General features: G+C 37.0%; 2 protein-coding genes across 5 annotated transcripts in view; one reads left to right on the top strand and one right to left on the bottom strand.

The window, feature by feature from the left end:
- Positions 1-11278, bottom strand: part of malt1 (MALT paracaspase 1) — a 31304-nt gene extending 20026 nt beyond the window's left edge. Inside the window, exon 1 of the mRNA XM_084947479.1 lies at positions 10678-11278. The gene's annotated coding sequence lies outside the window, so the exon portion shown is untranslated. The remainder of the gene's footprint in view (positions 1-10677) is intronic.
- prlrb (prolactin receptor b) lies at positions 4248-16658 on the top strand. Of its 4 annotated transcripts, none has more exons than XM_084947484.1 (9): positions 4248-4423; positions 6047-6207; positions 8358-8490; positions 9349-9512; positions 12060-12223; positions 13954-14092; positions 14200-14296; positions 14384-14453; positions 14550-16658. In XM_084947484.1, the coding sequence occupies exons 2-9, from the start codon at positions 6129-6131 to the stop codon at positions 15288-15290; spliced, it is 1587 nt and encodes a 528-aa protein (XP_084803610.1). In that variant the 5' UTR covers positions 4248-4423; positions 6047-6128; the 3' UTR covers positions 15291-16658. The 4 variants fall into 4 exon arrangements, with proteins under 4 accessions (XP_084803610.1, XP_084803612.1, XP_084803613.1 ...); XM_084947486.1 differs by having other exon boundaries at positions 5364-6207; XM_084947487.1 differs by having other exon boundaries at positions 4248-5570.
- Positions 16659-16816: the final 158 nt, after the last annotated feature.

Below are 16816 nucleotides of genomic sequence, written 5' to 3'. Positions count from 1 at the left end.
GCTCGGAAGCCATCAAACCTGAATGAACTAGAGATGTTTTGAAAGAGGAATGGTCCAAATACCTTCAACCACAATCCAGACTCTCATTGGAACCTACAGGAAGAGGCTGTAATTTCTGCAAAAGGCGGATCTACTAAATATTTATTTCATTTCTTTTTTTATGGTGCCCAAATTTATGCAACTGCCTGATTTTGTTTAAACAATTATTGCACACTTTCTGTAAAACCAATAAACTTCAATTTACTTCTCAAATATCACTGTGTTTCTCCTATATGATATATTTAACTAACATTTTTTTATCATAACAACCAACGATTTATACAGGAAAATAAGGACTATTAACAAGGTTGCCCAAACTTTTGCATCCCACTGTATATAACACTGACTTTTTCTCCACTATGCAATCTTTTGTCCTGCACCTCCTTAAATTGTCTTACTCACTGTGATTCTCTGTTCTTAATGATTTTACATATTGTAATTTGATAGGTATTTCCATTCATTCTTATTGATTTTTAATTCTTTGTAAAGTAACCTTCAGTGTTTAGTGTTATTATTTAATAAAATATATTTTACCCTAAAGATTAATGGGGTCCAGCCATTTATAACTTCCTTGTTAATTGTTCTTAGAGTTATAAAACTCATAAAAAATCCTATTTTATCAGCAGCTGGTTTAAGAGGATGGCATTTTACATAAAAAAAAGACATGCAGAGAAGCCACAAGTTTATTCTTCGAGTTAATCACCATGACAGTCTATGAAGATTAGAGATGTGAATCTATGAGGAGGTGCAGCACAGATTTAACATTTGTTTATGTAGAGTCTATTCAACACAGACTGCAAAACATGCAATAGTCTTGCAATAACATGACAAACTGCATTCTTAGGATTGAAAATGCCAACTGGAACAATGATGGTAATAACAACATAAACTCACCTTTATTTAACGTCACCAAACAAACAGGTTCTTTTTATTGTTTATGGCTATATAAGTAAGTAATGTGTTTAATACTAAATGTGAACATGAATTAAACAGAAACTAAAGGTGTGTCACTCTTAACTGACACGCCAGATGGGCTAAGCACTGCCCGGATAGACAGGCGTGTGGAAAACTACTGGGGAGCTTCTCTGCTGAACGCAAATTTTTGTTGCTGTGGAAGTTATCCCGCAAACATGTAATGCTTCGCCCAGCCTTGGGGCAAATTACAAGTAGTCACAGTTAAAGCTTTTCACTGAAACCTGTAATTTTACCACATTTGTTTTAAACAATCAGCCCTTTTTAATAAAGCATTTTATTCCTATTGAGCGATCATGTGAGAAGCTTTATCCTATCTTAAAATCAGTATGAGTAATTTCCAGCCACACTTTCCAGTTTCAAATAAACACGGCCAAAGAGTTGACTGAGAGAGTCCAAATGTAACAGTAGAGAAAATCCTGAACACTGAATCATAGTGGATATATTTAGGCTTTTTTTGGTCAGCTATTAACTGTGACTCATCTAGAATCAACAGGCCTAAAAACTGTATGACATGACAAATACTACAACAGAAAACATATCAAATGTTTGAGCTGAGAAAATGCATTATTTAAAGCAATATACTAACTAATTAACTAACTAACTAAAAAAATAAAAATAAAAATAAAAATATACTAATTTTGAATTTGATGGCAGCAACATTTCTCCAAAAAAGTTGGTGCAGAGCCATGTTTACCACTGCGTAGCATCACCTCATCTAAGACCAGCTGCTGGACTGGAAGAAGAATGCTGTCCCTTTCTCGTCTGTTAGAAGATTCTAGCTGCTCTTTCATGATGCACTGAATGTTTTCATTGGTGAAAGGCTTGGACTGCTAGCAGGTCATTTCAGCACCCAGACATATATGCAGTTTGACAAGCTGAAATACCCACGCTTTTCCCTGAAAAATACATAGTCTGGATGGGAGTATTCGATGCTCTAAACCTTTAAGCGTTGATGGTGCGTTTCTAAATGTTTCCAGTTCCATAGGCACTAATGCACCCTCATACCATAAGTGATCATCTAGATCATGTTCAACTAAAGCTCCTTTCTTACATGACAGAGTTTCAACCGGCATTTGTGGATGCACAATGAACTGTGTTTACAGACAGTGATTTGTAGAAGTGATCCTGAACCCATGACGTGATGACCAAAGCTCACAGACAACCAGTATTGATATTATGTCTTGTCTCTTGCGCACAGGGATTTCTCCAGATTTTCAGAATCCCTTGATGATTATGTTCTGTAGATGATGGGATAAGTCTTTTCAATTTTACATTGAGGAACATTATTCTAAAATTATTCCACAATTTGTGGACAGTTTTTTTTTGCAAAATGGTGACCCTCTGCCCATTTTTACTTTGGGAAGCTCTGCCTATTTAAGGTGCTTTTTTGATGCCCATGCATGTTACTCACCAGTTGCCAATTAACCTGATTAGTTGCAAATGTTCCAATTGCTTTTCTACCATTTTCCCCCATCTGAACTTTTTTTTTTAAATGTGTTAGTGCTATTATGATGCTATTAATGGCAGCAGGTTTAAGGGAGCTTGTATTTTTCATAAAATACAAGTGAAACAACGTGAAACTTGTGCACACTCTGATCAGGTTTCACGTCATTTGTTTGTTAGCAAGGAGCTGCTTAAGTGAACTCCAGAAAACCTTTGTGGACATGGCGATCTGCAGTCTGTCCTTGACCAGTGCCCCTAAAAAATAACAACACTGATGATGGTGGACAAAGAGGAACATCCACACCTCCATATCAGAAGAGAGCATCCCCATAACATCATTTCACCTGTTGTACTTAACCCTTTCATATTCCAAAATAGAGGTTGTCGTCACTGGAAGACAGCTGCACCTGTTTGCAGCAAACAGTGTACAAGCCATCTAGAAATCAACAATACCGCACAGATGGATGCTTAAAGTAAAATTCAAAGATAAGGCTGGTGAGATTCTATATTTTACTTTTTGTTGCCAAATCCTAAAGTAAGACCAAAAGTAGCTACGGCTAAATCTACATCAGAGAATTAACACCAACAAGGAGATGTATATGGGACTGAATTAAAAAAAAAAAATTCTGTGTTCATGGTAACAAAAGAGCTAGTGTGGGGTGTATGTTAATATATTTTTATTTTACAGCAACAGTGTGATTATTGAATTTTATTACAAATTTCAACATTTAAAAAAATGTTGCTCTCATACTGAAGGCCTTATAATTTACATAATGATGTTAGTGAAATCAAAATTCCCTAACATCATTCAACAAACCAATGTGAATGTGTGATGATTAGTGTTTATCTGATAACAAACCTAGTCATGACCCACATATACTCACAACATATACTCGAACAATTTAGGGTTTTGAAACAAGCTTTTATAAGCTTGTAACCAGCATCTGTTTAATTCTGTTTTCTACACCCCTCGTTCATTTCTTCATTTTATGTTTGTCGGCTATTTAAAATAATGAAATAGGTGCAGAAATATTAATTTATCACAGAAATGGTAAACGGCAGAGAAAGTGTTAGGTACAAGAGGAGGTCGCTCAAGAAACTCTACTGTAACTTTCTTGAGTTTACAACCTTTTCTTCATGTGACCTGTAAAACATGACAGCAATATATTTTAAGAGAAAATGTGAGACAGGTGTGCTGCTTTCGCTCTGACTGAGTCTATGCATCTTGATGAGTCACTGCAGGCAAATATTCAGGCAAAAAAGTACAGTGTACACAGTGTATATATACAACAATAAAATAAAACAAGAAAACATGAATATTTTTAGAAATCTGCCAAAGACCTGTTTAAAATTTTAAAATGGTTTTGTTTTTATTAGGCAAGTAACAAACTGAATTCACGTTTTTACACCAAAATGCAATAATAATGTGTTTTACAATTTTTTCTGCCTTTTTTTAACTGTAAATATAAACTCGTGGATAACAAAATAATCAAAGCATTAAAATATTTTGGAGTAGCTTTGATATGCGTGTGCATATTGGTGGATTAACCATTATAGGAACATTAAAAAAAAATGTAGCTAAATTTGCTAAAATACCAATAAAACATCATGAAGGTATGAAGATTGCCCTTTAAACCTGTTACTAACCAGCCAGTTACCATTACTGCTGGCACTTTCAGGGAATTAAGTGAAGTGAGACATCTCGCTGTGTTTACTCCCTCGCTCGTACTCAGGTGGGTATGTCGTGACGACAATAAGCCCCTCCCCCGACTACTAACGAGACACCTCTCTTCCTTATTTGTGGTCATACCTGGGGCGTTAGGCGCATTGGTTGCCAGGTGTGCGGAGCTCGTCTGGAGCTCGTTTGGCTTTGTGTCATGACTGAAGAAGGCTACCTTTTTTGTTCTGTACCCGTCAACGTCCGATAAATATCGATGATAAACATAGCTGCCAAGATCATAAAGTGGTGAGTGAACGCCAGAGTGCGTCTATTAACCCTCTACTAACCTTTAGTTGTACTTATTTGTGTAGGGGTTTTTTTCCCCCCGCGGCTTCCTGGTAAATATCACACCTGATAGGGCTTCATGTAATTCTTTGGTAATGGATTCTGTGCGTGTTGTGTGCTCGCAGGTTGGTCTACAGAAAATGAAAACCTAAATGTGCTATGTAATGCAATGCAGGGTATTAATCAGGCTTCCTATCACTGAGTAGCTGAGAGTATAAAGCGCGTGAATCCACATGATTTTTTTTTTTTTTTTAATTTAATGTGGGTTTTTAAAAAAAAAAGTTATTTCTTCCACTTTAACACAAAAAATCTGATAGTAATAAAAGGAAGCAATTAGTTAATCAGTATTAGTACACATAATAAATATTATACATACAGTACAGTTTATATCCTTTCATAGAGCGTACAAAATATTAGGCCTATATTTATACATAGTGTTGACTGAACATCTATGCTGTTGTGTGTTACCCTAGTAACAGTTTTTCAGCATGCGTCTTGCCAAAAATTCTTATATTTTTGCACTTTAAATACAGCATAATAATGCAATTTTTTTCACTTATCTTTAAACATGTAGAATATTATATGTACTTCATTAGAAGAATATTAAAATGTATACGTTATACTATATTCAAGATAGGATAGGTTTACTCCCAGACCAAATGTTTATTCTGATTGCCAAGGTGAGTATTTAGCTTTGGGTTTTTATTTTGGCATGTAATGAATTGAGACATAAGCCCGATCCAAGACTTGCTTGACTGAGCGATCCTGTTAAAACTTGTCAGAATGGGTGTCACAGCAGGAAAAAAGGAGCTTGTTGTCTCTGTTTGTGCTGAGCAAAACGGAAAACAAATTACAAAAAGGGAAAAGGTGTGACCCCTTTGCGATATTCTGTACATTACAGGTTGGTAACCAGTAAAAGACGGTTTCCTACACTTCCTGTGGTGACTGATTGCATCAAGCATGTTAAGGTGGCAGAAAACTACTTTGGTGTCTGAGTTCCCACTGAGCTGAGCTTCAGTAAATTTCCAGTCCATGTAGAAAAGCCGTGCAGCAGTTTGCAGTGACGTGCAGTTGCTTAAGGAATTCATCAAGCATTTCCAACATAATTGTGCGTACTTTGTTTCTGTGTGTAATCTTTATCCAAGTATCTCTCAGGAATAAGGAAGTGCATAAACAGTCCAAAGTACGTGTTTGTGAATTAGATGACTTTTTTAAAATCCCCTACAAACATATTAATGTATTCATCTCCAGCATTTTCTTAGACAATGTAAAATTTGCTTAACACCAAACGGCATGCTTCAAACTCTTTTTCACGTTTTGTCTGGCAATTTCTGCCAAATCCACTTTGCTTTTGAAACAAGCAAAATTAATCTAACGTCACACTTTCAGTTTATTTATTTACTAAAACACTCATATAATGTTTGAATTCCTTGATTAGAGCTGATGATATTGCCAGCCAATTATTAACAGTTCATTTTAACATTTGATAACCATATGAAAATTGTTACTGACCCGTATATGTAAATGAAAAACTGGTATTATTGGTTGTGTTTGCTGTTTTCCCACCATATCTGCTTGTTTCAGGTAACAACAAGACATTCTGCCTCAAGCTCGTATCACACCATTGCCACTTGCTTGTGATGTCACTTCCCTGTCACAGAGTGTGATGGCTTGTGCCAGGATGGTGAAGCATCTCAGGCTGCCATTGCTGCTCCTGCTGCTGGCATTAGCTGCAGAATGCAACAGTAAGTTAAATCACTGAGGCTCGATTCGCTCAGAATATTTACTTACGGTTAGACGACATTTCAGCTGAAGTATAGACGTTTTAGTGTTAATGCATGGGGTTTAACAGAAGTATTGCTCCTACATCTCTTTTGACGTCATGCTGAGAGGATTGATAAAGAAACATCCATCACTGGGCAAATTATCAAGTTATTTTTGAACCTCTGAAAATTGGTGACATACATAAAAGTGGCTGTAACACCCAAACCTCAATGTGATTCTTTTGTTAAACCCTTTGAATTAAAACTGAAAGTCTGCACTTCAATCACAGCTTGACTAAAATCCACTGTGCTGGTGTACAGAGTAAACAACTACATCATGGTCCAAAACTGGGCCTTTGGTGCTAGTGGCCTACAGACTATAAAATGCAGATAGTTTTGGAATTGTTTTTAAAAGGATATTCAGTGCTCATTATCCTGAATAATTACATTTAAAAATTAAAACGAAACACCTTTTTTTTTTTTTTCTTTTTTTTTTTTTTTTACTAAAATAAGTTTTCTCTGGTGTGTTATTCTGTCATTTGGAATCTAACAAAAAGCAGCAATGGTTAAAATCTCAGTTTGAAAACACTGAATCAAGCAAGATTTAATGTACAGACTAATAACTGTGTCTCTACATTAAATCAGTCTGAAGATTAACTGTGAATCTTTGCAAATATTAAAGTCCACGAATAAAATGAAATGAAGTTATGTTTGATATTAGTGTTTTCAATTCTGCCTACTTTCTGTAGCCATGTTACGTCTAGCAGCTGGACATTTCTGGGCTCCTGCTCTTGAGCAGTAGGAGTTTTACCCTCACTTTATCCTTTCTTTTGAGCCAGAAGCTCCCTTGTTGTACCTCCTCCACCAGATATTTGAGAGCACTTATCAGCATGGAGTCTGTCATTGCAATTCCAACACCCCACACTCTGTTCATGAGCCCACATCTGACAGTCCTCAGTAATTTTCCCTTTTCCCTCTTCCCACAGAGCAGGCATGGTAGTGGTAGATATGTTACCATAGTGAGGTTGTGGTTTTCTGTTGTGGGAATTTTGATTTTGTATTGAGCTCATGTTCTATTTCCTTTCAAGCGACAGTAGTTGCCAATACGTCCAACTGCAAATCTGAGCCCCACCTCTTTGCCTGACAAACAGGATCAGGCACTCTGATGTTATCATGCTCTCTGTTTGCTTCCAGCCTTATTGCTTTCAGCTAGGTTATACAGGACCCTCATATCAGGCCTATGTTACTGCTTCCTTCTAGAAAACGTCCTGCAAGGTGGTAGCTCTCCTCTAGGCCTCCTACATAGCCTTGATAATGATGCACAGCCTTGCTTGGGGCATCCACCATACGTGTTCTCATAACAGCCTCCCAGGATGTCCACCTACTTTGCTCCTGTTGGCTAACAGCTCTGATTTTATTTGTCTTCTCTTTCATTTTCTCAGTCTCAACCCACATCTATCAATCTGTCCTACATTTATAGAAACAATCTTGTGCTTTTTCAGTCTAATGATGACAGAGTTTACTGAGATTCCAGACCACTATGCTCTGTGCTTGAACATGAGAATGACCCAGTCATATACAGATTTTATTATTGTTTTTTCTTAATATTATTCTTTTAGTTGCTCCTTTTATGGGTCTGCCTCCATTTCACCCGTTCCCTAACATCCTCCTCTGTCACACCAACCACATGCATGTCAATGACTATATCCATTAATCTTCTCTGTGGTCTTCTTCTTTTCCTCCTCTCTGGAACCTTCACATTCAATACCTTTGTCCTATATACTGACTGTCCCCACCTTGCCTCTCTAGCTTTGTCACTTAAGTATCAAGAAACCTATTAAACTATTTTTTGACAAATTTTCCCACCAATCACTGTGGAGTTTTATGTCTAAATAAACATTATAGAAAATGCCATTTCAAATGGTCACAGGTTGAGTTGCTGTGAGCACAGCTTAAATGAATAAACTCTGGGTGGATGAGTGAAACTAAGATAAGTTATCAAAGATAAGAGACAACGTTCACTTACCTAAGATAAGTGAATGCTATCCTTTAAATGACTGTGCCAAGTTTTTTTTTTTTTTTATCATATTGTTTATTGGAAGCTGGTGTCTCTTTGTCACGTGTGTTGCCAGGCATGTCTCCACCAGAAAAACCAGACAAACTTGGCTGCAGGTCCCCCGACAAGGAGACTTTTTTCTGCTGGTGGACCCCAGGCTCTGATGGAGGGCTGCCCACTGTGCATCACCTCTACTATAAGACAGAAGGGTTAGTTTAACCTACCAAGTCTGTTTTCTTGTTATTTTACACAATAGAGATTGTGGGTCCTCAGCTGGAATCAAACTGGAGTTTTAAGTACGGCATATTGTATTTGTCTTCACCCCACGCTACCAGATACTCCATGAAGTTTCAAATTCTTTATCACCCGCGTTGAGAAATAGTAAAGGTGTTGTTTAGTTGTACGTGGTGCTAGATAAGCAAATGTGGAAAACTACTGGGTCTCTTTTCACACCCTTGTGAGCTGAGCACAATCTTTGTGGATGTGCAAGTACACCAACGTGGACGTGGCTCACCCAAATGACCCACATTTCTCTAGCTAAATCCTAGCACTAGCATTTCAAGAATCTTCACAGATAAAATGCCACAAAACTGAGTCATGGTCCTGAGAGGATGGATCCCGAAGATGTTCGTGTGTTTGTGAAGCCCTGACTTGGTGACATTCCAAATCATTAGTCATCCCAGCAAAGAATATAATGTAATTACATGCTAACCAGCTCATATTATCATTTAGGTTTCCAGTAGTTGTATTTACTATAAATAATAAGAATATTATATGATATTTTTAAGTGTTTTTTTTTTTTTTCTTCTTCTTCTTTCTTTGCTAGTTTTGAATCATCAATCACTTAACACGCATATTGGTTTAATTGATTGATTCCAAACTGGGCGAACTTGAGTATGTGAGATACACTTAACGCTTAAGCCCATAGAATATGATAGTAAGGTGCAATAGAAATGACTGTACATGCTTACAGACTCATCAGAAAATCCAATTATTCATTTCTTAGGAGATGCAACTGAAGTCACATTGCAGTGATCGGTGATGACATGTATTTTGTTCATGTGCAGTCAGGAGAATATGCGCCAGTGTCCGGACTACCACAAAGCTGGAAGTAACTCCTGTTTCTTTAGCAAGACCTCTATCTGGGTCGAGTACACTGTGATTGTGGAGGCCTCCAATGCCCTGGGGAATACTTCTTCAGACCCCCTTACTTTTGACTTGATGAACATTGGTAAGTTTTTCTAGTTTTAAATAATTTACATGAAATATATAAATCAAACGTGATTTTTGATTGTTTTGTGATAAACAAAAACCAATACAAATAGAAATATGAGCATATATCATTTCTGTAAAGCATTCTTGTACTAAAAATATCCTCAAAGTTAATTTTTTTTTAATTTTCTGGGTTGTAATGATCATTTAACATGTGATTTCTTTTGGCCTATCACTGTACTGTGCACTAAACTATAAATCACGCTGACCTTTCTTTAGCTATACAGGTTATTATTTTACAACACTGAAGCTTGTTGATATAATTATGATTTTCTGGTAATGATTAAGGGTCACTTCAAACTTTCTCATTCAGAATTAAAAACTTTTAAAATGTTAATAATAATAATCTGCTCAGATCAAAATATATTTGCGTCAGAACAGGAGTAACACAAAAATCTGTACGGACTGAGCTAATGATTGGCACAGTTTTATTGCCCAGACTGCCTTCTTGAGGCTGGTGAGGAATGGAAAAGTACTGAGTGACATACATGAGCCGCAAATAAAAACCTGAACAGAATGAGGTGGAACTGGTTTGTGCACAGCAAAACTTCTGTATACTCCAGCATCAGATTTCACACCTTTTGTTGGGGTTATACAGGCAGAGCGGTATCTGCGTCCTGTCCTGTAAGCAAACAGTAATTTCACTGCATTAGTTGTGGAGGGTTTTTGGCCTCAGAAAACACACTTTACAAGCACCCATGCATGAGACTAAGCACAGATCAACATGCTGGTTTCTGAACAGGTCAGCTGCAAACCAAAGTAGAGGTGTGGCCATAGGGAAGGCAATGCTAGTCTGCTGGTTGGTTGTTTCACATGTTTGCCTGCAAACAAATCATGGGTGTAGGGTTTCTGTTGAGTATCACGAGAAAATTTAGAGTATCGGACTCTTCATTTGCTAAATTGTGATTACATTTTATGCACTAGAGTGTTTTTTGTTTTTTTAAAATCAGTTCATTCAGTTCAATTCAGTTTTATTTACATGGCTCAAAATCACAACAACAATTAACTCAAGGCACTTTACATTGTAAGGTAAAGACCCGATAATAATACAGAGATAGCTCCCAACAATCAGACAACCCCTTATGAGCAAGCAGGTGGTGATAGTGGGAATAAAAAAAACTCACTTTTAACAGGAAGAAACCTCCAGCAGAGCCAGGGACAGTGAGGGGCAGCAATCTGCTGCGACTGGTTGGGAGGGAGAATGGACAAAAGACATGCTGTGGAAGAGAACAAGAGATTAATAATAACTAACGATTAAATGCAGGGTTTTGTATAAAAACAGTGAGTGAAAAGAAGTGAGTGAAGAAGAAACCTTCAGTGCATCATGGGAAACCTTCTAGCCGAATAGACCTATTGGGAGCATTCTGTGTCACCTGATCCAGCCCTAACTATATGCTTTATCAAAAAGGAAAGTTTTAATCCTAATGTTAAAAGTAGAGATTCACACTGGGAGCTGGTTCCAGAAGAGGGGCCTGGAAGCTGAAGGCTCTGGCTCCCATTCTATTATTGGATAGTGGAGTAGTGAAGATGGACAGGAAAGGGTGAGTGGGTGGGGGTGCAGCAACAGGTCGCAGGTCAGACTAAAACCTGGGCTGCTGCATTCTGGCCATGTTGAAGGCTTTTCAGAGAGTTCATTGTAACAATAAATTATAATAGTACAGCTTAAAAAGCAATAAATGCATTAACTATTTTTTTCAGCATCACTCTGAAAAAGAAGGCATTTCCCTGTGCCCCCCCCCCCCCCACCACCACCACCACCACCACCACCACCACACACACACACACACACACACACTCCGGAGATGCTAGCACTAACAAAATTAAAAAGACAAGAGGCTAAGCGGGAGATGGAAGGTTTGAAGATAATATCTTCATTGGGAGTGATCTGGATGGACAGGATCAGAAATGAGTATATCAGTGGGAGAGCTCAGGTTGAACAGTTTGGAGACAAAGTTAAAGAGGCCAGGTTGAGATGGTTTGGATGTGTTCAGAGGAAGGATAGTGGATATATTGAGCAAAAAAAAAAGTGATGAAGATATGCGGGAGGACTGGTGGAACAGAAGAGGATGTTATGGATAGGCTGAGATGAAGTCAGGAAGCAATTTTGTTAAATGAGCTTGCTAGAGACCAAAATATTTACGATTATGATTTTTGCCTCACTTTAACAGCCCTACCTGATAGCTTGACAGTAAACACACAAACTGTGGGTTAACTCTTGGACTCCAAGAACCTTGTGTAAAGTTACTCCTCACTCCAACATGCCCATCTGTATCTACGCTGGTGTTATTGGATAAAGGCAAAATGACAAAAAAAATACAATCACTTTTTTTCAGCCTAGTTCAAAATTTCAATATGTAAACAAACTAAAGTTAATGCTCTTCTCATCAAACTCAATTTCATTTTGCTTTTAGTGCCAAATACCAAATGTTGGCATGCAAATATACTGAACTAAGTTTGTACCTGATAAACAGCATCACAGTCTCTGTTTCTCTCTATTGATGAACAGTGAAGCCCTTTGCACCTGAAAATGTTACAGTGGTGGTCAACATAGAGGACAGCCCACACCTCACCATCCAATGGCATACACCGTCTAACATAGACACAAAGTCAGGATGGGTCACTCTGAAGAATCAACTGAGAGTCAAACCAGACAAAAGCAAAATATGGAAGGTGAGTGGCTGACAGAGCTTCTCTAATATTGCATGGAAACGTTCTTACCCTGTGCCAAAAATGAGTTCCCATGGAAAATTACCATTGGATGAATGAAACATGTGCCAACCTATTTTGTTCTCACCACCGTGTGTATGTTAGTAAATTATAATTGTTCGGAACAAACAGTTTTGTAGACTCTCTGTGCTATTTGGATACTATCTACATGCTAACCCTCCCCCACCATATATAAGGAAACAAGTTTCCGAAATGACAATAATAGTTATTATTGGTATTATCAGTAGAGGTGGTGGTGGTTGTTGTTGTTGTTGTAGTAGTAGTAGTAGTAGTAGTAGTAGTAGTAGTAGTATTAATTTTAAAGATTTATATTTGTTTTCCTAAGGCAGCCAAGCTGTGATTTGTTTGTATGCATTTTCAGGGGGGCTTCTAAATGTTACTTTTCTTTTCTTTTTTTCTTTTTTTTTTTTTTAAGATATAAAAATATTGATAAATCATGTATTTTTCTGTGAAACTTCATTTACTCAATTGATGAGGTCTAGTTATCCCAAGCACAGTGGCAAATCTACTACAAAATAACTTCAAAAGAAAAAAATTAAGGTATTGCAATGGCCCAGTCAACGTTCAGACCTCAACCTGACTGAAATGCCGTGGCGGTACCTTAAAAGAGAGCCGTGCATAAATGAATGACCGCAAAACTCAGTGAACTTAAGCAATGCAATAAAGAGGAGTGGGCCAAAGTTCCTCCACAATGAGGTGAGAGCCTGATAAAGTCATACGGAAAATGGTTGCTTCAAGTTATGCATGACCTTGTGTACTTAGGTTTTTCACACACTGCCTCTGCCTTTTGGCTTAGTTTTTGTTAAATAAATAGTGACATGGTGTAATATGTCACCTGCTGCTGCATCTGAGGTTGTGTTTACCCAGTTTTAAAACCTGGAAATGACTAGATTTTTTTTTTAAATGTCTCGGTATATAAAACTTTCAAACTGACACAGCGCACGCTTCCTGTTTGTATTGATTGTATGTGAAAATTGTAAATAACTTTCAAAAATCTGTGGATCTGAATGCCAATCAAGTCTAAAAGTTACTTCTTCTTAGAAGTCACTTCTAAGTTTGACCAACATTAATTTTATGCAAACCTTTTAACAAATATACAAATCAAACCGACATAACATTTTAGAATTAAATGTGAAATCAAATTAAACTCCAAGTTATAAAGTAAATTAAGTATTATTATTATTACCATTTAGATTTTCTATCCAAAAAAACAGAAAGCCACACAGTGAAAGCTTAACATGTTACCCATTATGAGTTGAAACCTCAAAATGTTACATTTTGAAAATTAATGCAATCACAAAATCAATTTTTTTTTTTTTTTTAGGTCTAACTTTTAGCAGTCTTGGCTAGTAGCGATTATCTCCTCTGTCAGATGATGAATCCATGTTGGCAAGTCAAGCATGAAATCAGGCTCTGGAATGAACTGCACCAGCCCAAATAGGAAATCATTAAACAACCTTTTACTGTCATGTGAAGAATAAAGTTGTGGTATAACCTGTCACACACGATTAATCAGTAAATCAGTATACTGCAGTTTAACCATAAATTTTATGGTTAATTTTTTTTTATTTCAAAGTAAACAAATGTATTTTTAACTCTCGTTTAGTCCAAAGGTGATCTTAACAGTAGTAGAAGTCAAAAGTTTTGTGATTTCTTTTCCTCTTTCTTTCTAGAATTACGCGTCAGAAACACAAACACATTTCACCATTTACAGCATTGATCTTGGGGTGGTGTACATGGTTGAAGTGCGCTGTGCAATAGACAATAGCTGGAGTGAGTGGAGCAACACTACCTTTGTCAAAGTCCCTAACTGTAAGTCCCGAAAGCCCTTTACTCCTTCTTTACAACATATTGGCAGGTGCTAACAGTTAAAGATTAATAAAAAAAGTGCCTTTTTTTTTTTTTTTTTTAAAATTCAGTTTCTCGCAAGGACAATTCCTTTTGGATACTGGTTTTCAGCCTCTGTCTAATTCCATTGCTTGCGGCAATGATTATCTTGATCCTGAAGAGAAAAACGTATGTATCTGATATAAAGTCTAAATCACTCTATTTTACATGAAGACAAGATGTGAAGACTTGACTCATGACTGTTTTCTTTCTCAGTGTGAAGAAGTATATTCTGCCCCCTGTCCCTAGTCCAAAGATAAGAGGAGTTGATGTTCAACTTCTCAAGGTGATTGCCTCTCCATTCTGCTTCTAGAATATGCACACACAAAAAAAGCCCCATTGTTTTGGTGCTGATAATAATGTACTCTATTAACCTTTGCAGAGCGGCCAATCTGAAGATGTCATTAATGCCATGCTTCTCAACCAGAGATTTCCTGTTATGATACCCTGGAAGGACCAGAAAGAGGATTACCTGATCGTGTCTGATAAAGAAACCTCGTATTTGCCGTTGGAGAAAAAGAAAATATTCATTCTGCCACTTGCCATGGCATTAGACTCAGAAGTCCAATCTAAGGAGACAAGTGAAGTGGATCACTTTCCAAAAGACAGCGAGTCTTCCTCAGAGGAGAGTTCAGATAAGACAGAGTCGTCGCAGCTTCTTACTAAATGCTCAAGTGCAAACGTTTTAAATGATGAGAAGGCAAATCAGCTAAAAGGTGTCACTGAGAAGATCTTCCAACCCTTTGGAATCGGTGGTTATGTGGATATTCCGAGACATGAGCACATGCAGGAAGCAGACTACAGCAGAGTGAACGAGGTAAATGGTGACAATATTTTAATCACGAAGAAAGAAAATGTTCCCCATACTCTGGACACACAGGGACAAGAAGGCAGTGTGCCTGATAACTACAGCATGGTGAAAGAAGTGAATAGTGACAACGTGGTTTTCCTGGAGAAACACAGTGAGTCAGTTAACGCTTCTTTTAAGGCTAAAGGCTACATAGACTGGGTCAATCAGAAGCCAAAAAATCTTCATATGACTGGGCACAGTGAAATGGGAGTGTGCCCACAACTAGTTGGTTGTGAATATGTAGATACTGTCCCTCCACCAGCTGTAATCTAAAACTTTTTATCATATAAAAATGCTATTATAAGGTGGCAGCAGACATTCATCATTACTTACTGTTGAATCAAAGCTGTGAATAGTCTATATTTTTGCTGTTCTCGTTGGATGTACGGTTGGTACAGACATTCGTAAAAACCATAAAATATACCATCTGTGGTCCAGAGTAGAATTTTTTTGATAGCTATGGGATGGATTGCTGTTAAATGTGCCACAGACACTCAAGGCCTTGGGCTACTGATTATAAATTATACTTGCACCAACAGCAGGTAAAAGTTTGTCCTTATTCAGCAGAACAGTTTGACATGTGCTCATTGGACTTGCACATTTTGTCCAGACATCCATGAGAATGATAGTGCTCTGTTTCATCTCGAGTTATCTGGGGGCTGACTTTTTTGTTTTGAGTAACATCCAGTGAATGGATTCTTGTGAAATTTTCTGCAGATATTAAAAATACACCAATGCTTTGGTGATGCCTGAGTTTTCAACCAGCTAATACTGTGGTTTACCAATTAATACCTGCAAAAGCATCAGGTGTAATTTGTGTTTAGTAGAAATGAGTATTGCCAAAGTTATGCTGAACTAGATCGAAACTATACCAGCTAAACATCAAATCCCTGCTTTTAGTGTCTGAGTACAGCATGACTGAATTGCTTTTAAGTCAACTCTTATATTACATTAGCCATGTCAAGCTTTCAAAACATTATTAGTAGAATGCTTAATTTGTGGTATAGCTAAGTAAAGTAACCCAAGTTTAATCATTTAAGGCTTGTTGGCAAAGAGAGGGTTGCTTGATGGCTTTACAGTTACTGTTTTCCTTTTTTGTTTTTTTTGGGGTTTTTTTGCCTCTGGCAGGTAAATTGTGGTCTGTTTCATTGTCAAGAATGTACACAAAAAAGAGCATATCCAGGTTTCTAAAGTCATTACAACGCAATATTATTGGCACATTTTTATTTATTTATTTTTTTTAAAGTGGTGGCATACTGTGCTGTAACTGACAAGCAAATCTGCATATGAACCTGTGCCTAGTCTAATCAAGTGATTATTTTACAAGATATGGTATCATTAAAAAAGCTTCAGACTTAAAGAATAGATTTTTGTGTTTTACTGATGTAAATTTATAATTATATTTTTAAAATGCATCTTGTAACATAATACAAGGACTTCCAGATAGGTAATACTTATGCATTACGCATGTAAAAAAGCTAATTACATGTGGAATTTAAAAGAAACTTTTGTTGTGTGTGTGTGTGTATGTTTGTTTTTTTTTAAACACTCAATTAGAGAGATGGGGAGAGAGAGCGAGATCAGAGGGAGCAGAGTTCAAATGGGTTAACAGAGATGACATAATAAAATATGGAAAAATCATTGTTTGTTCATTTTTGTTCTCTGCCTAAATCTTAAATAATCTCTATGGTCTAAAGGAGCATTTGGCTACCATACATTTCATTTTTTCATAACTGGTTCATGTATGAACTAGCTTATATTCACCTCAAAAAAGGTGATTTTTTTTTTTTTTTTTTTTT

Source organism: Perissodus microlepis, chromosome 12 (assembly GCF_051167445.1).
Source record: "Perissodus microlepis isolate ML-2025 ecotype Zambia chromosome 12, ASM5116744v1, whole genome shotgun sequence".
Taxonomy (NCBI): Eukaryota; Metazoa; Chordata; class Actinopteri; order Cichliformes; family Cichlidae; genus Perissodus; species Perissodus microlepis.
This window is presented reverse-complemented; position numbering and strand designations above follow the sequence as displayed.